The sequence below is a fragment of the Podarcis melisellensis genome (assembly GCF_964234715.1).
Source record: "Podarcis melisellensis genome assembly, chromosome: 7".
NCBI lineage: Eukaryota > Metazoa > Chordata > Lepidosauria > Squamata > Lacertidae > Podarcis > Podarcis melisellensis.
Genome location: NC_138539.1, coordinates 89,625,391 through 89,648,902, shown reverse-complemented (window position 1 = coordinate 89,648,902; position 23,512 = coordinate 89,625,391). Strand labels below are relative to the sequence as shown.

The 23,512-nt window shown below is 43.4% G+C and overlaps 1 protein-coding gene and 1 long non-coding RNA gene across 12 annotated transcripts in view; one reads left to right on the top strand and one right to left on the bottom strand.

Moving 5' to 3' along the window:
- The window catches only part of KIZ (kizuna centrosomal protein), a 175,782-nt gene extending 173,609 nt beyond the window's left edge, over positions 1–2,173 (bottom strand). For 3 of the 8 annotated variants that reach the window (XM_081917793.1, XM_081917796.1, XM_081917798.1), the window contains exon 1: positions 2,016–2,170. In XM_081917793.1, the coding sequence (XP_081773919.1) occupies positions 2,016–2,104 (89 nt within the window). In that variant the 5' untranslated portion in view covers positions 2,105–2,170. Of the gene's footprint in view, positions 1–2,015 lie in introns of all 8 variants that reach the window. The other 5 variants (XM_081917795.1, XM_081917797.1, XM_081917799.1 and 2 more) reach the window with 3 other exon arrangements.
- Positions 2,174–2,519: 346 nt separating this feature from the next.
- On the top strand, positions 2,520–20,877 carry LOC309373606. 4 transcript variants are annotated; one of them, XR_014170080.1, is made up of 3 exons: positions 2,520–2,854; positions 3,738–3,838; positions 17,815–20,877. It is a non-coding gene; the product is annotated as an uncharacterized lncRNA (long non-coding RNA). The 4 variants fall into 4 exon arrangements; XR_014170081.1 differs by having other exon boundaries at positions 3,738–3,842; positions 17,820–20,877; XR_014170082.1 differs by having other exon boundaries at positions 2,524–2,854; positions 3,738–3,842.
- Positions 20,878–23,512: the final 2,635 nt, after the last annotated feature.

Genomic DNA, 23,512 nt, shown 5'->3' with positions numbered 1-23,512 from the left:
TCCAAGAAGAGTGATGGAAGCACATGCACACCCAGCGCAACACACCCGCTGCCTCAGGCAGTGCCTGCCTCCTTCGGCTGTTGCCACCCGTCAGGGCTCCACAAAAGCTGGGCAGGTTCCGGCAAACAAGAGGGAGAGGGAGAGCACCACTAGGTATGTGACTCCTGCCACCAGGCCCTTCTTTGAAGTTGTTTTATCCTGGAGATAAGCTGCAACCTGAGAGGCTGCAGCAAGAGACAGCCATCCAGGCTCGTCCAGAAAAATAAACAAAAGGAAGGTGGCAGGGATATGCATGCAGAGAGAGGGGGGGGGAGGCACCAGCAATATGCAGTAGAATGCTATCCATTATATTTTATCTGCACAATTAGAATGAATTTCAGGAACCAAAAAGTTTTATAGAAAAATACAACTTTCGAGCTGTCTGGCCCCAAAATGGCAGCTAGGTATTCCATTTTTGCAACTATAATCCTGGTTTAAGGAGCCATTTGGTGCCTAGCTCATATACATGAGTTTCTAACACTGGTAGGAAACTTTTTCACATGGTGGTGCATTCAAAAATATGACTCTCACACCTGGAGTGATTCAGTCCAGAATTCTATCACTTTATTCCATCTCATTCAGCATAATGTATAGAACAGCTCTAAGACCTAGCCACCATAACTCAGGTAAGCACATGAACACGCACCCCAGAATGAGATGGCAGAATCAGTAAGTGTAAGACTTAACCTGGTGAGCTTCTGCTTTTGAGCACTCCAGAAAACACACAAAAATCGCTACACGTTTAAAAAACAACAACTCCCCTGCACACCAGACTGTAAGACAGCCGTGTGTGTGTGTGTGTGTGTGTGTGTGTAAGTTTTCTGCTTCCAGGGAGGATTGTTTGGGCAGCAGGAGCAGGACATTGAAATGAAGTGTCCCAGGGTCACTATCATTAGGCCAACCAGGCTGCTGCCTGCAGAAGAGACCTCAGAGGACCACAGTTTCATACAATTAGCTGTTGCTATATCTTATAGATTCCTGATAATATTTTATTTTTTATATTTTGAACGCAGTTTCTTGAAGCTCAAGCTTTAAAAAACTTACAATGTTGCGGGCTTGGCAACTATGTCAATTGCACATGCCCAAGCACTAGCACTTGACCTGAAGGAAAACTTGTAAAGAGAAAATGAGATGTTGATGTGCCAGGAAATGAAACTTCTGAGAGACTTAAACTTTAACATTGCAATCTGCAAGCTTATTCAAAATGATTTGTGGATGCAAGCATTTTCTTTTGTATTTGAGAAGGGCGATAAAATACAGTTGCATTACTTAGTTTTGCCATTTAAAAGAAACTGAGCTGTTTAAAGTTTTGCGGCTTTTTGTTTTTCCTACAAAGCATCTGTTTTTGAAAACTGAAGCTAGCAATTTTATTGGGGGGGGGCGTGTGCCTGCAAGTGGCTAGCTTTGCCTATGGCACGAAATAGCCTGGCACCAGCGCTTTTGTAGCCTCTGTACACTCTGTCCTGCTGCGGATGTGGGCCAAGCAAGCCTGTACCTCTTGTGGCAGCTGCCACGGACTGCTGTCCCGGTGACATTGCACAGGAAAACACATTTGAATAGTTGATATTTAAATAAAGTATTGGCATAGCCAGAGGGGCAGCTGCCTGCCCCCCATCAATAAATAAAAATACTTAACTAAATGTAGAAATTGCAGAACTATTTAGACATACTGTATTTTTCGGAGCACTTGGGGTGAAAAGAAAGTAATTTAAAACAACGGTTGCTGAGACATTTCATTGCCCCACAGAGGGGGGTGACAGGTGGGCGTCCTGCTAAAATAAAGCCCGGCTGCGCCCAGGAAGTAAAGTATTTAAATAAAAAGGTCACGCGCGATCCCCTCGGGAGCTCCGCGCAAACTCCGCCCCTTCGGCCCCAAGATCCCCCACAGGAGCCCGGGGCGGGGAAGGCGGCTCCGCCCGAGGGGAGCTCCGGCTGGACCCCGGGGCAGCCCGGGCGAGGGCGGGGGGCGACCTCACCTGTCCCGGAGACTCTCCCGAAGGCGGCGGAGCTGCCCTCCGCAGGCGGGCGCGGGAGGGCCGGGGGTCCCACGGACGCGGCCGGCCATGGGGCGAGCGCGGCAAAGGGACCCGTCAGCCGCGTTTGTTGGGGGCGTCTCCTGCGAGACGAGGCCGCGCTCCCGAGGTGCACCGCGGCCAGCCCCGCCTCCTCCCGCAGCCAGCCAGTCGCGGCCAGGCCGAGAAGAGGCCCCGCCCCTGCTCTGTCTTCGGATGGCGGGGGGGGGAGGGGCGTCCCGGCTGGTCCTGACTCGGAAGGGAGCCCCGCGGGGGGGCGCCGGGCAGGTGAGCACAGTGGGACCTCGGGTTACAGGCGCTTCAGGTTACAGAGTCCGCTAGCCCAGAAGTAGGACCTCGGGTTAAGAACTTTGCTTCAGGATGAGAACAGAAATCGCGCGGCGGCAGCAGGAGGCCCCATTAGCCGAAGTGGTGTTTCAGGTTAAGAACAGTTTCAGGTTAAGAACGGACCTCCGGAACGAATTAAGTTCTTAACCCGAGGTACCACTGTATTTGTAATTACTTGATGGGGGCAACTGCCCCCCTGCTCCGCCCCTGGTTGCGGCCTGCTTCTGTGTGCAGTTACTCAGAAGTAAGCCCTGCCGAGTCCAGTTGGACTACCTCCGTAGTAAGTGCAGAGCAGAGCTCCTGCGTAAGTTTCATACCGGATAAAATCAACTGGATTTCTTCTTGCTTTTCAAGTGCTTCAATTGGATTGCTTAACCTTGGATTTGCAAGCGTGCTGCCGGATCACGTGCCTTGTTTCCCGCGAGTAAGTCACCTCGAAAGGGGTTTGGTCCCAGGTAGGTGTGTGTCAAGGGACATTCCTTCCTATTTGGTGTGAACAGTTTGTGCCATGAAATCTTTGCTTGGTGTATTTCAGAGCTGTTGTTTTGTGGAGGTCGCAGGATTTGCCCACAGTGCCTCCAAAATAAAATCGTGTTAGGAGAGGAACCAAATGGAGTTCAAACTCAGTGTCCAAACACCTTGGACTAAATGCCCCTCAGGGGTCCCTTCCAACTCTGCAGTTCTAATTCTGTGAAGTGGCTTGAACTAATTTATTATCACTGCAAACCTGCATTGCGTAGCAGGATTCTACTGTCAGCACACTTCTGCGGTTTGTTCTTTTTTATTACTGTGCTTTAAGGGTTTTGTCCAATGTTAGTTCCACTCAAAGTAGGCCCGCTGGAATTAATAGACATGACTAAATTTGGTTCATTAATTTTGGTGGGTCTATTCTGAGAAAACAATTAGATATAACCCTTACCATGAAGTAGTACAATAAAATGGCTTATTGAACAATGTCCTCAATCCATCTATCTCTCAAAACTATAGACCCTTCTTGTGTGAAATCACTTTCCAGTTCACCAAATCCTGTTGCACAATACAAGGCAACAGCTACTGCAGAGAGCTATCTACATAAAGGCTGAGCAAATGCACATGAGATTATATACTAAGGAGCAGTAATCAAAAAACCACAAGTACTTAGTCATATTGACAATCCTTTGGATACATCCTTGGTCAGCTGTTGAGTGAAGATAACCTAAGCAGATAGGAGCAGTAGCCAACTACTGCCTGTTTCCACTACTATACCTTGATGATAATGTTCTCTGAATTGTGGTATAATTGAGATCTAAAAATAAATTGGGATCTGTATGATTAATATTTGTGTTTGTTTTCTTTTAGTTTGGGATAGGAATGGGGATAGGGAGGGAAACAGAAGTAGAACAAAATATGTTTAAGAGAACTTTATTTTGGGATAAGGGAAGTAACAGCACCATGAGAATGTTGGTAAGTATAATGCATTTAATATTTGTAGTGGATCCTTTTATTTACTTAATCTGCACTCAGAATCAATACTTAGATTATGTACCCCGGGGACACAAAGATGGGTTTACCATGAAGCCACAGGACAGGAAGAAAGCTGGGAAACCAGCAAGACAATGGAGTGAATTCCCCACATTTTCCACATGTCTACTTTAGCCTAATAGATTCAGCATCAAGTTTAGTCCAGCAGGAAAGGAGAAAAAATCTAGCATTCTCTGCTTCTTCATGGGAAAATCATAACTGTCTACTGGATGTCTTTCTGCTTTTCCTTTGGAAAGGGGCACCTGTTGTAATGCCTCTGTCTAGAGAGACAGGAATGAAGTTAAATTACTGGAGAAGCACAGTGACTGCAAGGACTGGTAACTCATAACTGCTGCCTGCTGCATTGTTTTTTCTGCATTAGCAGCAGCAAGGTGACCTCTCCAGGGTGGAAGCCTGGTCAGTGTGTATAGAGGTCCTGGGCTACCCAGGTGACAAGAACCCCCTCGGTGCCTTGCTGGTGTCGTCCAAAGGAAAGCAGAGCAATGCATTTGGCACCAGCTTAGCTACGGGACTTGCCAGAAGGAGGCGTGCAAGGCACCATCCAGCTGTTTTAGCGACTCCACTCTGGATTTGTGTATGGTTTATTCTTTAGCCTTAGCCAATGGTGTCCCACAAGGCAGTGGGTGCAGATTTTTGCTCAGGGTTTACTCCTTTCTCATAAATGAGCATAGCTGCAAGGCAGTGGGGAATTAGGATCAGAGTTTTCCTTCTCTTAGATGGGCTCCCTTCCCAGATTGATGAGCCCCATCTGCCCCTCATTTCCCTCTACAGCACATGCAGAAACTGCCATTTTGCTCCATTGGACCCACTATTGCTCTCGTCCACTCAATCTGCTGAAGCCTGTCCTCGCATGCAGGGGAAGTCCCTAATTCATTGAGTTTTTGAGACCCATCAGCTTGCCAGTCGAAGCTGTTTCCCGGGGTATGGTTGCTGTCACATGCTGACAGCCTAGGAGCCACAGGTGAGAGCTGAGTGTAGGGTGGGAACCGAAGATGGACAAACTAAGCCAGAAGGAGCACAACACGCCCCACACCAGAGATACTACCCAACCCCAAACCTCCTGTTTGTATTCAGACAGAAAAGACCTGCTTCTGCCTTGATTTCCACAGTAAAAAAATCCATTGCTCCTATGCAGGAGTTTCTTCTTGGAGCCTACCAAACTACAGAATACAGACTTAGCTATTCTTTGAGCATTTCTTTACAAATAACAGCTTACATATGTTCTGATTGATACACTGTCTACAGAATTCCCCACAACAAGCTCCCAGTTGTTTTTTATACTTGTCTGTTTTTTCACATTGCTTGCCTTTTTTGTCCTGGCATATAATTTATTGCAGCTTCTAATTGCTTTACAAGGGAAATATAAGGTTCAGGTCTAAACAAGGAGTACAGAGTAGATAACCACGCAGTTAGATATCATTATCTTTATTCCAAAGTCCAGACTGGACTTTTAAGTATCAATGCTGATATTCAGTAACTATGATGTGCTGTTTATCCATGCTGCTGAAGCAAATTGTGGACGTGCACTTCAATCTAGTTTCTCAATGAGAAGTATTAACCTGCTTATCAATACCCAGTACTACTATCAAGTACAATATTGGTGTGGAAAACCTGCTTTGCCTTGAAATATCAATTTGATATATCTTTGTGAGAGAGAGGAATGTGATGTTCATTTCACTTATTGGTTTTGGTATTTTCATGCCACCGTTATGTCAAAGCACTCACAGTAGTTTACATTTTATAAGAACAGTTAATAATCTTAAGAGATATAATTTTAAAAGGAATCGAGATGAAACAGGAAGATCAGCAAATCCAAGTGGCAACTCTTTCTTACCTAACACAACACAGTACTGTTACATAAGGACCAGGTGGAAGCTTGCTGTGGGAATTATTCTAGGAGGGGAGGAGCTAAATGACAGTTTGTCCGAGCCAAGAACATGAAGGGGGTCTCAGTGTCGCCCTTCTCTTTTAAGGCTCAGCCAGCTTCCCCAGCGGAACTTGCTGATGGATTAACAGACTCAGTTTCTCCAGTCTGTTTGTCTTCTGCTCTCCTGCTGTCTGCTGCCTTGGAAATAGATCCCTTGAGGCAACCACCTCTCCTTGCCTTGCTTTGGGGTTGCATCAATGCAAAATGAACTTTTTAAAGTAGGAGCAGTAAAACAACAGACTATATGCAAGTGGCAGGGAAGGGGGGGAAATCTGAAAATGATGTTCTCTGTTGTATCAAGACTCCTTTGCTTCTGGTAAATTGCACCAATTCTGTTACTCTGCAGTTTTGCAAATCATGGATTTGCATAAATTCAACTGTAATCTATATATTTTAAAATGAAATTGTGTTTCTTTATTTGATTTAACTATGCAGTCTTATGCACCATTTGGCATACATATAAATGCATTTTATTTACCATCCCCCTTTAAACTGGTAGCACTTGTCCTGATGTAAAAGACATACAGCAAATTTACATAATGCCCATATAAGACCTTTTTTTTTAATGAAAAGTCTTAAATTAAGAGTGCTATAAATATATTAGTAATCAAAGAGCAAATAATACCAGTGAACATATCTCTGCAGAGCAGTTGTTGAGATCCATTTCTTACTGTCAGTGTCAGTGCATGGCACACACTCCTAATTAACATGTTGAATTTAATGTTTAAATTTTAATAAATTTATATGCAATGAAACGCTTTCATTCAGGCCTACAGTTCCTTGAAATGAATAATTGCTTTTCTCTGATGTACAAATATATTGTTTTGTTGAAAAAAATAGGCATTTTTGCATACTGCAGTATCAGTCAAATGAGCTCTGACAGTTCTCAGTTCAAAAGAAGCTTGTGCTAAAAGTGTTAAAACTTGAATAACAAGATTGTATTGGTTTAAATCTTCAGATGTTTTGTAAGAATCTTAGGGCTGGGCCAAAGGAATCTCTCAATGAAGAGGTCATCATCCATTTTAGAATAAGTTTGCACATGCTGCTTAGGAACCAAAGATGGTTCATGTTCAGGAACTCTTACTGAAGTGTGTAGAACCTAGATATAATCAAGCTACCAACAGCTGCTCAAATACCTATGTTTTCAGAGTCATTTCTTCACTGCACATGGAGGCCTGGATCCTTCGTGTTGCTAGAATAATTCTATCCATTGTATTTGTACCTTGCTCTTCCTCCAGGGAGATTAGGAACATAAAGTCATCACATTTTATCTTCAGAACCACCTTGTTTTGAGGGACAGTAATTTGCCCAAAATCTCCAGATTGGCTAGGGATTTGAATCCAGATCGCACAGGCCACATTTCAACATGCTAGCCAATACACCACATTGACTGTTCTTGGGTTTGTAGGCAGATGAGAACTTACTTATATGTTGCTACCACAGTTGCACTGCATTGCTTGCAAGGCAACATTTTAAGAAAATTTGGTGGTTCCTGCCCAAAAAAAAGATTTGAGTAAGTAGAGAAAGCTAATATTGCCTGAGATGAGAGCTGTGATTGACTTTGTCCCACGTAAATTTGGAGAATTTGTCCAGGAGAAACAACTCAGAATTTTTGTGGGAAGGAAGGGTGGTTATATAAGATTAGTGAAATTTCTCAGGGTATTCCAAGTTGGTGTGTGTGTGAAATCGATTGACTGCCTTGGTCTTTTTTGTGCCTTGGAGAATACCAAACATAACTGTTTGGGGAAGAATCTAAAGCCAAAGGAAACATTTCTGTCACCTGAAGGTGGCCTGAATTTTGAGGGTTATATGGAGAACTCAAAAGCTTGTTCCCTATATTTGACATTTTAATTGCTCTTAATAGGTATATTTGCCAAACTCCAGATTTTGAAGCTTTTTCTTATGGACCAACATATCTTTCTTTGTTTTTATTCTTTCAGTATCTTCAAATCCAACACTTCTTAACAATGGCAAGCAAGATGAATAAGAACTTATTAAATTCAGTTTTCATAGTTTAAAGAAAAAGGCAGTTTCTAGATCACATACTACTTGGGAGAGATTGCACTAGAATTAAGTCCTATATTAAGTCCTATACAGTGGTACCTCAGGTTAAGTACTTAATTCGTTCCGGAGGTCCGTACTTAACCTGAAACTGTTCTTAACCTGAAGCACCACTTTAGCTAATGGACCTCTTCCTGCTGCCGCGCCGCTGGAGCCCGATTTCTGTTCTTATCCTGAAGCAAAGTTCTTAACCTGAAGCACTATTTCTGGGTTAGCGGAGTCTGTAACCTGAAGCATATGTAACCTGAAGCGTATGTAATCTGAGGTACCACTGTACAGTGCAATCCTTTGTAGGCCTACGCAGAAATACATACTACTTTGTTTCCTCAGACTCCGTCCCAGGAAAGTGTGTATACAGTTGCAATCTTACCACTCTTCCCCAGAAGTAATCCCCACTGAGCTGGTGGAACTTGCTTCTGGGTAAACTTGCAGAGGATTGTGCTGTAAACAATCTAAGACAATGGAGGGGGAGTTCTACACTTCATGTCTCACCATCTCAAAGCAGTATTTTCTTTGCATCACAATGGCACCTGATACCTTGGAAGTTAAACAGTATTAATGGAATGATTGAACACAGCTGTTAGTACTGTAATGAGATTTCATGCATCTGTGGAGAGAATATAAAAGCTAAGAAGTCTGTGGGAAATATCCTTGAAATCATCAGAGCACTACTAGGATTTTTATTCCAAAGATTCTTCTGGCCTGTTATTACACGAAGGATTGTGTAGTCAGGGAGGGGAGTGAGAATCAAGATGTAGTCTTAAATCTCTAGCAGCAGTCAAGCTACTATATACAAAATATTGAAATGCAAGCATAATACAATTAGAAATTCTTAAAACTACTATTAATTGGTAAAATTAACTTTATGTAAAGGACAGGAGATTCCTGGAAAAGTAAAATAGTGAGTGTTTCCTTGTTGTAGATAATATGAAGCGGAGATGTATGAGAGCAGAATGTATAAAGAATTTGTGACTTCATATGAATTATGATGTCACATATTCTGTACTTTAAATATTATAAATCATTAATTTTTAATATATTTATGATATTGCTATACAGACAGGCAGATAGATACTAGATATAGGAAGGGCACTTCTAGATCAGACCAAAAGCCTACACAGCCCAGCTCTGTTCTCACACTGGCTATCCAAATGCCTGTGGAAGTCCACAAGCGAGGCACAGATGCAGTAGCGCACTCCCACTCATGTTCTCAGCAACAGGTATTCTGAGGCATATTATGAGAAGGAATCCCCTGTTTGAAGCAAATGGAATAGGAGCAAGCAGTTAAAACCTCTTGTGCACGATCCCTTCCTCAGTTCAGTTCTTCCTCCTGTGGCTGCTTTTAGCTCCTAGAAAACCTTGATTTTGGATCTCCTGTTTTATTTCTAGTTTGACTCAGTATTCAGATCCAGTGGGCTGAATTGGTGCATAACAAGTTATATGAATGAAAAAAGCCACTTCAGGTGACAAATTGTGCACATCACAAAGTGGAGGCAAACAGTCAGTGCTTTCACACTCTGATTAGTCATTTCCTAGTTTGTTGCTGAGAAACCATAATTTACTGTTCATCCAAATCCGCAAACTTATGTTTGCCCTCCAAACCAGAATTTCAGACCAGTTTAATAGTTTAAAGGGAGAATGTAAACCATAGTTTGCTTTCCCCCAAATGTCACAGCAAACTATGGTTTTCCACAAACTACAGCATAACTAATCAAAGCACATGAGCACAAGGCTTGTTCTCATAACACCAAACCATGGTTTAGCATTACATAAACTGACCTTCTACTTGAATTATGTCCTATATCTACATATAGCTACAAAAAAATTAATATATTTTAATCTACATCTGAGTAAGAAAGTTACATGGCATTTTGTTTGATTCCACCATCACCCTGCCCCCAAAATTAATTTCTCTGCTGACAGAAATGAGATGAGCTATTATACGAAAGGTTGATTTACAAAAGGAAAAAAAAGAAACCCCACCCTCAAACTCCCCCCCCAAAAAAACAGATTTGACTTTTCTGATTAATGGATCCTTTCTATAGTAGGATAATACATTTTCTATGGAATGCTCTAGTACAGTAAGACAAAGAGGGCTATGAATAATAGTCAATATGATAACAGCATCGATAAATTACCGCACATAGGACAGGATTATCCTGTAAAATGTGAAGTGTTTCAAGTTAAATTTGTTTATGATATCTATAATTATCTGCCACTTGGATACCCTTCTCAGCAGGTTGAACAAGTACACAAAGCTTAACAGAGTTTGAAATAAAAGAAGCGTTTGGTCTACCCTTGGGTTGTTCCATTGTTGATGTAAAAGAGAGCAGCTGCTAGGCAGCCAGGAAGTGGAGTGACGGTGTGTAGAGTAACTGATAGCTTCCTGCTACCAGCCAGTTGAATTGCCACCTTGTTTTTCCCCACCCCAACCCATTCCACTTGCTGGCTGGAACCCAAAAGCCTATTCAGTTTCCCAACTGTAGCTTTCAGGTTGACACTACTGCATCATGGGCTTCTACCTTGTTTAAAGCTGCTGCAAACATTCCCCACAAGAGGTAGGCCAACAGAGGGTGGTGGGTAAATGATTGAAACATCTGCTGACCATTGTTTTGAGCTTTGCCAAAGACAAAGAAACCTCAGTCCCGAATGCCCCACTTCCAGAGTGCAGAAAATTGGCAGTGCTTACTAGAAGATGCAGAATTAAAGGTCTGCAGAGACACTTCCTCCTCTGTGCATTACATCATTAAATATACAGTGGTGCCCCGCAAGACAAATGCCTCGCAAGATGAAAAACCCTCTAGACGAAAGGGTTTCCCGTTTTTCGATGCGCTTCACAAGACGAATTTCCCTATGGGCTTGCTTTGCAAGACGATAACGTCTTGCGATTTTTTTCGCCCCCCCCCCTTTTTCTAAGCCGCTAAACCGCTAATAGCCTTTTAGCCGCTAAGCCACTAAGCCTTTAATAGCCACTAAACCGCTAATAGCGCTAAGCCGCTAAGACGCTAATAGGGTTGCTTCGCAAGACGAAAAAACCGCTAGACGAAGAGACTCGCGGAACGGATTATTTTAGTCTTGCGAGGCACCACTGTATCTTTGATCAATCTTGATCAGTTGCAATGCTTTCCACTCACCTTGCCTTCTGATCAGAGGCAAAGTGGTAACTGTTGGTGAATCAATTTATGTTTGCAACTTGATAACCCAACAAACAGCTAACATGAGGTGCAATCTAATAAAAAGGTAAGGATTTTTAGGTTAAACTGATCTTGTGGGAAGAGCTAAGCATCAATGAAGGCACAATATTAGGCTAACTAATGTTACCAGTTAATCAGCTGTTCCTATTGAAATAAATCTAAAACTGATTTAATTTTGGCTGGATTATGTTCCAGGTGTACCATTTTTAAAAGTATGTGAATTATGCTGCTCAGCACTCCCACTCCAATGTTTTAGACTTATGCCAACACTGAAACATAAACTTCCTGATCTACCTTATGCATGAAAATTATAACTGCTTTTTTAGAAAGTTACTTAAGTTCAACATTAAATTATAAGCGTCTACTGATAGCAGACATTGCATAGTACGGGGGGGGGGACAGCTTAATAATGTATTTTTCCTTTATATGGGTGTAATCCCATTGGTGGCCTTGTGTTCATGGAGTGATCCAGTGGGTGCTTCCACTAATGGAAAAGGAGGGAAGAAGTATTTGCCAGCTTCATCGCCTCCCAGAAATGGGCTCCAGAGAATTGAGGGACCTTCCAGAACAAGGTTGAAGGCAGTGGGGGAGGGCTATAATGGGGAGGGTAAATTCACAAATATTGGTTCCATCCTATAATAGGTGTTCATAATTTGCATTTCCTTGTCTAGGGAAAAGGAAGGTGTGGATTCAGTAACAGCTGTATCATACTTTCTTGGTCTTTCCTAGTTTGACCTTGTGTGCTCTTTAGCAGTCAGGAGCCCCTTGGCTGATTTTCCAGAGGATGATCCAAAACAGAGTTAGAAAAGTAATCCCTTGGAGGGCTGCTAAAAGTGAGAAAAGTCTCTCTTATCAAGGTATTTAATAGAACTTCCCAGCTGCAAAAGCCTTTGGAAGTGGGATTCAGCAGCTCTCATTTAAGCTCTGATCAACTTTATTTTGGATTATTGTAACATGTTATGGTTGCCTTTTAAAATGGTCTAAATGCTTCTACCAGTGCAGAATGCCAAGACCCAGCTGTTATCAGGAGCTCCAATAGGGAGATCATGTTGCCCCATTTTGACTGTTAGCTTCTAGGCCCAATTAAAGTTCCAATATTGACCCTACACAGCTTCCTTGAAGAAGAGGCCTGCTCCATTAACTATTTCTCCTTCCGTCTTCCAGGCAATCTAAATGGCCCTATTCTGTATGATTTCCTTCCTTTTGTGAATGTCACAACAGCTTGCATGTCACAACATTTACAGTTAACTCATACACCATCCTTGGAAACTGCCAGTCACAATGACTGACTAGCAATGCTTCTCCCCACCAGACATGCATGAAAAGCACCAACAGTGCCAAAATAAACCTGCAATATCAGGAACACTGGCTGACAATGTTACCCAACCTATTAACTCTATTTCACACAGAACGGACAAGCAGGCTGCCTGGAAAAACAAATGTGCACATGAATAGGAAGAATTTAGTTGAGGAAGAAAGCCCCAAGTTACCTAAGTCAACAGAAGGAAATTTCATGCAGTGGAGGAGATGACTGAGAACCAGATTTGATAGAGTATTTTAGATTGTATCAGGAGAGCCAAACCTGGTGAGGCTGAAGTCTTAATGTTATGGGAGGAGCAAGATAAATTAGCAGTGTCTATTATCTAGGAAAATCCCACAGATGCCCAAATTATTCACACAAAGGAAAGAAAAACAGCTGCTCAGATGCTTCAGAACTTGGAAAAGGCATTTGGATTTACAAGCAAGCACTCACATCATGAGAGATTCATTTAGGGCATGAATCCAAGAAGGACTGTAAAAATCATGAAACACAGTTCCTGACCATTATTGAAAAGATATAAATTTCCTAATACAAAATGGATGAGGAATGCAAATTGGTTATTTCCTGGGGTCACTAGGACGCAAATTTGTTATTTTTATAGCTCACATGGCTATAACATTCCAGACTTACCACTTGGTGATGCAGTTCGACACCTAAGAGGAAAACGTGAAGAGGAGCGAACACTCTTGAATCAGGAATGGAAGTGACACAATTTATGTGTCCCAATCCCAGAAGAGAGTTAAGGCCATATCCAGAAAAGTTGTTTGCTACAGTTTCTACAAAGAGGGATACCTAGCCAAATTTTATAAAGCACAAAAGTCAAAGAAATTCCCTGAAAACAAGCAACCAAGACAAAATAAGGGGAACAAGAGACGAATCTAACTGCAATCAGTAGATGGTAATATCCAAATTGCAGAGCACAAAACCATAAAGGTATGTGGCACAGGTTCATGAACCTTAAATTGCAAGCTAAGCAATGAACTGAGAGAGAATACTGTGCAGCAGGTCCTGTATGTCCCACAATTGAAATATGTCATGCTTAGTGTGTCTGCTTTGGACTGAAAAGGTTTTGATAGGCTGTTTAAATATGGGAAGTGCCAGATTTCTTTACCTCGCAGGGGGTCGACCTGGCTTGTGTGACGGAGACCTGGGTGCGCAAAGGGGAAACTGTAACCTTACGAGAGATGGCACCCCCAGGTTTCTCCGTCCTCCACCAGTCACGGACTGTGGGCCGGGGGGGAGGGGTGGCATTATTAATCCGGGAAGATTGTTCTTTCAGGGCTCTACCATCGCCTTCAATCCCCGGCATTGAATGTGTTGGCCTAGTGTGGGGCTCCGAGGTGAGCTTGGCTGTCTGGCTGGTGTACCGGCCACCTAGCGCACCAGCAGCCACCCTGTCGGGCCTACTGGAGGTGGTGGCCGGCTGGGCCTTGGAGTTCCCTAACCTATTGGTATTGGGGGACTTCAACATCCATGCTGATGCCACTCCCTCCTCACAGGCTCTGGACCTGGTGTCTTCCATGGCAACACTAGGGCTCTCCCAGTTTGTTTCGGGCCCCACACATCAAGCAGGCCACACACTGGATTTGATCTTTGGCGCCGGTATAGATGTGATCATGTCTCCTTCGATGAAGATGCCATGGTCTGATCACTACGCTCTGAAAGCCAGGATTGACTTTCCACTCCCACCCTGCTTAGGTGGCGAGCCGATTTGGGCTCACCCGCAGAGGCTGATGGACCCTGATAGATTCCGTCAAGCCTTGCGGGACCTTACTCCCCCTGGCGACTCATTGACTGAGCTTGTTGAGGGCTGGAATATCCAGCTCCTGGCAGCCATCAATGAGATCGCACCTAAGCGCCCTCTGCGACCCCGCAGAAACCAGGCTCCCTGGTTTACCGAGGAGCTCCGGAAAATGAAGCGGGACCTCAGACAGCTAGAGCGAGTATGGCAGGGTGCCCGTGACGGAGCCTCAAGAACATCTTATAGGGTTTTTATGAAAACCTATGAGATGGCAGTGAAGGCCGCTAAGAAGTCTTACTTCTCAGCCTCCATTGCATCCGCTAGCTCTCGCCCGGCACAATTATTTAGTATAATTAGGTCTTTAACGTCCCTTGAAGGACAGCCAAATTTAAATAACAATCTGACACACAGCTGTGAGGCATTTGCGAGCTTTTTTGCAGGGAAGGTCCTGTTGTTCCGCCATGACCTCCCTGCCAATTTGGATACAATAAAGGAACTGGAGGCCCCTCGACTGTCCTCTGGTCCAGTATTGGACCACTTTGACCGGATATCCCCAGCCGATGTGGACAGACTCCTCCGAGCTGGAAAGCCCACCACCTTTCCTCTTGACCCATGCCCGTCTTGGCTGATTAGAGCGTGTCCAGATGAGGTGCGGGCCCCCCTGGGGGATATCATCAATCTGTCCCTTGGCACCGGGATATTCCCAGGGGAACTGAAGGAGGCAGTGGTGCGCCCGCTCTTAAAGAAAACATTGTTAGATCCCTTAGATCTATCCAATTACCGCCCGGTTTCGAATCTTCCATTCCTGGGTAAGGTGGTTGAGGGAGTGGTTGCTGAACAGCTTGGTAGGTTTCTGGATGAAACATTGGCTCTGGATCCATTCCAGTCCGGCTTCCGCACTGGTCATGGGACCGAGACGGCTCTGGTTGCCCTAACGGATGATCTCCGCAGGCAGCTGGATCGAGGCAGTCCGGGGCTGCAGAACTGTCAGCAGCCTTTGACATGGTCGATCACGAACTCCTGGACCACCGCCTTGCCGACCTGGGGATCCAGGGCACAGTCCTTCAATGGCTGCGCTCGTTTCTCTCTGGTCAGGGACAGAGGGTGGCGCTTGGGGGGAATTGTCATCGCGCCACTCCTTGGTGTGTGGAATACCTCAGGGTGCGATATTCTCCCCGATGCTTTTTAACATCTTTATGTGCCCCCTCGCCCAGCTTGTCCGGAGTTTTGGGCTGGGTTGCCATCAGTATGGCGATGACGCCCAACTATCTGTTGATGGATGGCCATCCTGACTCGGCCCCAGGCACACTGACCAGATGTTTGGAAGCTGTGGCTGGATGGTTACGTGGGAGCCGGTTGAAGTTAAATCCTTTGAAGACAGAGGTCCTCTGGCAGGGACGGGACGATATGGGATTGAGGGGGCAACTCCCATCTCTTGCGGGGGTGCAATTAGTGCCAGCACCGTCCGTTAAGAGTTTGGGTGTAATCTTCGATACCTCCCTCTCTATGAAGGCGCAGATTACAGCTATAACAAAGGCGGCATTTTTTCATCTCTGCCAAGCTAAGCAGTTGGCTCCTTATCTCTCTCGCCCTGACCTAGCCACTGTGATCCATGCAACGGTCACCTCCAGACTGGATTATTGTAACTCGCTCTACGTGGGGCTGCCCTTGAGACTGGCCCAGAAACTCCAGCGGGTGCAGAATGCCGTGGCGAGACTCCTTATGGGGTCTTCGCTGCGAGATCACATTCATCCAGTACTATACCAGCTGCACTGGCTCCCGCTGGAGTACAGGATCAGGTTTAAGGTGCTGGTTTTAACCTTTAAAGCCCTATACGGCCTAAGACCCTCGTACCTACGGGACCGCCTCTCCTGGTATGCCCCACAGAGGAACCTACAGTCTGCAAATAAAAACATCCTGAAGGTCCCAGGCCACAGAGAGGTTAGACTGGCCTCAACTAGAGCCAGGGCTTTCTCGGCTGCAGCTCCAATCTGGTGGAACGCTCTGTCACAAGAGACTAGGGCCCTGCGGGACCTGACATCTTTCTGCAGGGCCTGCAAGACAGAGTTGTTCCACCAGGCCTTTGGTCAGGGCACAGCCTGATTCCCTCCTCTGCCAACCTGCATAGAATTTTGCTTAACGGTTGCCATTAATTTTTATAATGAAATGTTTTTAGAATGTTGGATTATTTGATTGTTTGATTATTTGATTGTTGTTAGCCGCCCTGAGCCCGGCTTCGGCTGGGGAGGGCGGGATATAAATAAAATTTATTATTATTATTATTATTATTATTATTATTATTATTATTATAAGGAAAATCTCATGAAAATGCAGTTTAGGTGGTATTTTACGCTATCAAAGCTATCTAAGATGTATAAAAATATCCTGAGCACATGCTGGCGGTATGGAGATACAGAAGGAAATATGTACCACATGTGGTGGCTCTGTATAAAAATTAAAGAATTCTGGAATATCGTAAATGATGAACTGAAAAGAATGATGCAAGTATCTTTTCCAAAAAAGCCTGAGGCCTTCCTTCTAGGTATCTTAGATAAAGAAATACCAAAAGGGCTTAAGGAAATTTTTCTATATGGCACTGCGGCTGCAAGGACCCTGGTTGCAATGAATTGGAAGGGGGAAAGGGTTCCTTCCAAATCAGAGTGTTTAAACAAACTTCTAGAATATGTTGAAATGGCACAAATGGCAAGAGAGGCAATTCAAATCAATGCTTTATTCAGAAACGGGACATGTTTAAAAAATATTTACAGAACTATAATCAGGGTGTGGCAACTATGGCAGCATTTGAATGATCTCTATAAACAATACAGTGTTTGGAGTAAAATTAGAGAAAAGGATTAGTGAAAAAGATGTAAGGTGTATGATAAATTTGATTGAATTATGAAATCTACAAATGTTTTGCAGAAGAGGTAAACGCATTGGGTGTTGACGGGAAGTCATGTATAAAGATAAAAAATACAGAATAACAGAATAGAAGATGATTGCTATTTTGGCCTATTTAAAAGCTTTTACTGTTTTTTCTTGTGTGTTTTTTTCTGTTCTTTTTTCTCAAGTTGTAATGCACACTTTATGTTATGTTTATTTTTGAGCTTAATCAATAAAGCACATTTATTCCCCAAAAATTTAAACACTGAACAGAACTCATATGCAAAGAGAAGGTTTAGGTCTCTTTGGAAATGACAAGATGCATCCTGGATGATGCCTTCCCAAGTACATGTGGGGAGATGCCGTAGCCACTGCTGTGTATCTGCAAAACTGACTGCCAATCAAGGGAGTTACACACACCTTTTGAACTTTGGCATGGAAGAATACCTAACTTGTCACATATAAGTATATTTGGCAGTATTGCTTATGTTTTTGTACACAAAGAGAGCAGGCACAACCCAGACTCCAGGGTAGAACAAGGAATTATGGTAGGATATGCTTCTGGGGGCAAAAATGATAAAAGTTATGGACTTAAAAAGAGGAAAGGTCAGCGTAAGATGTGGTTCATTTTGATGAGCACAGCAAAGCTGATAAAAGAGGAACTGTGATAGATTATTCTCAGCAGTCAGTGAAAGAAACACAAGACCCTTTGTACTTTTCACAATACGTAGCAGTCCAGATCTAGCTTTTACTTTCATACCTTCTAGCACAGATGACGAACAGAAAGAAGCAGCAGAAGACCAGACTCCAAATAGCACCACTAGAGGGGATGAGATACTACCACTGGAGGGTGAATATGAGGATGTTGATGCAGTTCCAGAACCAGAGGTCTGACAGACTCAACTGAAGTGTTCCACCTCTGCGACTATCCTGCATTGCAGGGTTGGTGCAGCCCCTAGAACCTTCCACCTGGGAAGAGATAGAGGAAATGCCCGTCGCTGAAGCTCCTCTGTGGAAAGATCCTATGCCGGAGGAGTTTGATGCACTGCACCAGAACCAGACCTGGACCCTCGCCACGCTGCCTCCTGGGAAGAAGGCAATTGGAAGTAAGTGGGCACTCCAGATAAAGCAGGGGGCAGAAGGCAAAGTTCAGTGCTGCAAAGCAAGGCTTGTGGGGAAAGACTTCCTTCCAAAGTATGGAAAGGACTGATGAAACTTTTGCTCCAGTATTCAGATACACTACTTTAGAACACCTTTAGAGATTTACATGAAGCAGCCGAATGGTTTTGTCAAACCAAATAAATCTAATTTAGCAGCTATTGGATGAGAAGTTGCATAGCATGTTCATACAGTTCGCACAGTTCACACACAAGGTCACACAGACAAGTGTTTGTACACAAAACACAAAAATGGACAATGTCCTTATGTTCTATCATTTGTGGATGACCTGACCATTGCAACTAAGAGTGAGTGAGATTAAGTAGTAAAGGATGTGGCAAAGGATGTGTCAATCAGAGAATCAGGAAAAGTCTCCTACTACCTAGGGGTCTAAATTGAAAGAGGAGGATCAGAGGGTGGATCCGATCTTCCAAGCCAAAAACAACAAGTTGTTGAATTGCTTGGCAGCCTGAAGCTGTAACCATACCTATGGCCTCTGATTTTCTAAAGAGCCAATATGAATCTAAACACTTAACTGACAGCAATCAGTACAGGTCAGTGATAGGAAAACTTTTGTACAGTGGTACCTCGGTTTCCTAACATCTTAGTTCCTGAACAACTCAGAACCCAAACGCTGCAAACCCGGAAGAAGGTGTTCCAGTTTTCGAACTTTGCCCAGGTAGCCGAATGTGCTCCTGAGCTTCCATTTTTACTGTTGCACAGCAAATTTGAGTCCCCCACATAGTAATTAAGGCTCTCGTTTTGCCCTTAAGCAGAAAAATTAAGTACACCCCATCATAAATAAGACTTTTTCTGTCCTGTTTTTACCCTTAAGCAGCAAATTTATGGTCCCCCCCCCATTGTAAATAAGGCTTTCCCCCTCTCATTTTACCCTTGCACAACAATTTTTTTTAAAAAAAACCATCATAATGAAGGCTTCCCCCTCTCATTATACCCCTTAAGCAGCAAATTTAAGTCTCTCCCCCCCGCAATCATAATTAAAGCCTTCCATTTCTGATTGTAGTGTTCTGAGGTGATATTTGGTCTTTTGTTTTTGCTAATTTTTATGTTTTTGTGTGCCTTTTTTATTTTTGTGTCTGTGGCTTGTTTTTCGTTTTATGATTGATTGATTGATTGATTGTGTGACTGTAGAAATGGATAAAAGCCCCCTATCCAAACAATTACTATCGGTGCAGGTAAGAAAAAAAATTATTTTAATTTTTATCATCTACAATACTGTCTTATTTATTTTATAGTGCAGAACATTGATTATTGCTTTCATTTTGTGGATCAATGGTCTTGTTAGTAAAATTCATGTTGCTGTTTTAGGGGTTTTTAAAAGTATGGAACAGATTAATCCGTTTTGCATTACTTTTTATGGGAAAGTGCTCCTTGGTTTTGGAACGCTTTGGTTTTGGAACGGACTTCCAGAACGAATTAAGTTTTAGAACCAAGGGACCACTGTAATTGACCACAACAAGTAGAGCAGATATTGCAAAACGCAAGAAAGCTATCAAAAGAGTTGTGCATATATCTGATGGGAACAAAGAACTGCAAACTTAAGCTGGCAGCAGACAGTAATCTTGAACTGGTAGGTTACTTGGACGCTGATGGACTGGGGACACTAAACACTATAAGTAAATAGGTAAATATGTTATTTGGAAATGGTTCCATTTCTTGGGACAGTTATAAACAAAATTGTGTAGCTTTATCTTCTACAGAATCTGAGTATGTAGCTGCTACTGAGGCATGCAAAGAGCTGGCCTAGCTCAACCAACTGGTGTAGGAGAGGCCCATTCAGCTGATGGGGGATAACCAGAACTGTTTGAAGCTAACACAGATCAAGATGTTCCATACAACAACCAAGCATATTGGAGTGAAGTACCACTTTGTGTGTGAGGGGATGCAAGATGGACTTGTCGAGTTGACCTATTTGCCATACCAAAGAGATGACAGATGATATTCTCAGCAAACCTCTACACAGAGACAGCTTTGAGAACCTTCAAATCATGATGGGACTCTGGGTGGCTTAATAAAAAATTGTACATTCAATTGTTCTATTTGTCTGAGAAGGGGTTTGTGGGAGATTTGCATCCAAAACTAACAGTGCATACTTTGGGTGATAACTTCATCTAGGGTCTAACAACCACAGAGCTACAAATTTAGTAATAATAATGATGATGATGATGATGATGATTATTATTATTTATACCCCGGCCGAGACCGGGCTCAGGGTGGCTAACACCAAATATATAATACATTAAAAACACAAAATCAAACGATTAATTCAAAATACAATTCGAGTCACATTTAAAATCAAATTAAAATTAAGTGGGAACCCACAAATCATAACTGTAGGGGTAAGGAATTAAAAGTTCAAATTTCTAGACAATTGGATTCAGACCATAGAATGTAATTGGTAGAAAGGGGTCTGTGTGATGTCTTTTCCCATGGTGGGAAGGGTTAAAGGTATATTAGCCTCCCTCCTCATTCTTCCCAGGATGTGAGACAGGCCAGACATATGTCTGTGCTCCATCTGAGCCTGGACTCCATTTTAGAAGCTAATTTTGTATTTTGTAACTTAGAAGTAGTTTTTAACTGCCTTATTTTGGTTGCTGCTACAGCTCAAATCAAGTGAAGTACTTTATGTAAGTAAATACTTTTAATGTTTATTTTACAGTCTGTTGACTGATTTATTAAGAGGGTAAGAATGCTAAACAGCCTAGCTCCCAGAGTTTCCACTTAATGCTGCAAAGGATGGTGATCTAAACTCTGCTAGCCAAGTGTTTTAATTCTGAACGCTAAGCCAATCGCTTTGAATGTTTCACTCACAGACATGAGTAACAGGAAGGATTGTTGCATTGGCACCGTCTTGCGAGACAATGGAGTTTGCCCCTGGGGGTGAAGTCAAACCACTGTGTTAGCAGCACCAAAGTGACCTCACCAGAGTATAAGCCTGAGCAGTGCGTGTGGAGGTCCTGGGTGACCAGACAAGACCGCCCCCTTTTTGGCCTTGCTGATATGGTCCAAAGAAAAGCAGAGCAATAAGTTTGGCACCAGCTACAGGAGTTGCTATGGGACGCAGGTGGCGCTGTGGGTTAAACCACAGATCCTAGGACTTGTCGATCAGAAGGCCGGCGGTTCGAATCCCCGCAACGGGGTGAGTTTCTGTTGCTCGGTCCCTGCTCCTGCCAACCTAGCAGTTCGAAAGCACGCCAAAGTGCAAGTAGATAAATAGGTACCGCTGTGGCGGGAAGGTAAATGGCGTTTCTGTGCGCTACTCTGGTTCGCCAGAAGTGGCTTAGTCATGCTGGCCACGTGACCCAGAAGCTGTACGCCAGCTCCCTCGGCCAATAAAGCAAGATGAGCGCCGCAACCCCAGAGTCAGCCACGACTGGACCTAATGGTTAGGGGTCCCTTTACCTTTTCCTTACAGGAGTTGCTGGAAGGAGGTTCCACACCAGATTTGTATAGGGTTTTACTCCTTAGCCTTTTCTTTTCCAGAAGATATCCTGCAGGGCAGTGGAGGATTAGGATCAGAGTTTTCTTCTAGATGGGCTACCTTTCCCTCTACAGCATGGGCAGAAACCACCTTCTTAGCTGTTGGACCCACAACATGAAACTATAGGTCAATGGAACCTGACTGGCTCAGCATACAAGAAATGGCAGGTTTGATGCTGACTACTGGTTCCTAGGGGGAAGGGTTGGGAAGGAGCCACACACATCCTTACCAGTCATAGAACATGGAATGGCTGGCAAATGGACTACAGTGGTACCTCGAGTTACATACACTTCAGGTTACATACGCTTCAAGTTACAGACTCCACTAACCCAAAAATAGTACCTCAGGTTAAAAACTTTGCTTCAGGATGAGAACAGAAATCGTGCTCTGGCAGTGCGGCAGCAGCGAGAGGCTCCATTAGCTAAAGTGGTGCTTCAGGTTAAGAACAGTTTCAGGTTAAGAACGGACCTCCGGAATGAATTAAGTACTTAACCCGAAGTACCACTGTAATGACCTCACTCCAGTAATTTCCTACTTTATTTAGGTAAATTCCTCCATCCAAAAACCTGTGTTTTCTTTCACCTTAAAAATCAGCAACACCTAACCAATGTTTTTGATTCCAGCAACACCTCACTGGTGAATCTGCTGTCATGCCTTGAGCGTCATTGTGTTATTGCATAGCAACATTATTGCTTGGTTGATCATTCCCTCCCTCCTTTAAAATAAAAACCCCGCTCGTTTTCTTTCTCACATATTTAATTCAATTTTTTCTGTGATCATTATTTTCACCTTTTCAGAGTTTCAGTTCAGATTTATCATGACAACAGTTACCATGAGGGGAGTCAAAAGGAGTGTGAGCTCTTGGGGCCTAACCAGTCATCTTTTCCAGTGTTCATGGCTTGCAGTAGGCAAAAAGAAATTCCGACCTTCCATCCTAAGGCTGGTGGATTGGTAGTGTCATGGTAGAATGCCCATTGCCTGCTGCTCACATTGTGTGTCCAATGTGTTGGTCACATCTGAGTTGAGAAAGAAGATGGACAGCCTGTCTGCTAACTTGACAGGAACAGAGATAATATGGAAACAGAGCTTTTATTGAATATTGTTGGTTGTAGAGTGAATTCTGGCAGCATCACGTAAGTATAGGGTTAACAATCCTGCATCTTTTGAAAGCTACTTGATTGACAGAGGAGATACAGCTTCTGCTGTCACTGCATCCCCATGCTGAGAACACCGGCACCTGTTTCTTTTCTGTCTGCACTTTTGAACAGCACTTGAGCTCTATTAAGGGGAAAGGTGGCAACCCTATAGAAACGACTAGCTTCCCATTGGTTACTGCTTGTCAGTATCTTTTGTGACCTTCAAAGCAACAAGTGGGGAACATCCTGGAAGTACTGGGTGGCTGTCTGTGGAGAGATAAGGGATAATAGAGCACAACAGTCAGCAGCTACTACAAGTGGTACCTATGACTGGGTGTGCATTAGAGGTGTAAGTGAATCACTGAGAAAGAGTGTGGCCACCTTCATAAGCAGAGTGCATTACAAAAAAGAAAAAAGGATTGAAATCTTCAGCCTAAATTCAGCAGATGTTTTGATTCTCCCTAAAATATCACTGGGACATTTGAATGCTTATTTTTGGCTGTTCATTTTCACCTACCTACCCATAACTTTAATTGGCATGTGTTAGTCTGCAAGATAAATGATACTTTCCAAGAACAAACTTGGAGACTCACTTACAGGTTGGAAGAGCCCAACTGAATATTGTTGAATAAACATCATTAATGCCTCCCTCTTTTGAATTGAAAGTAA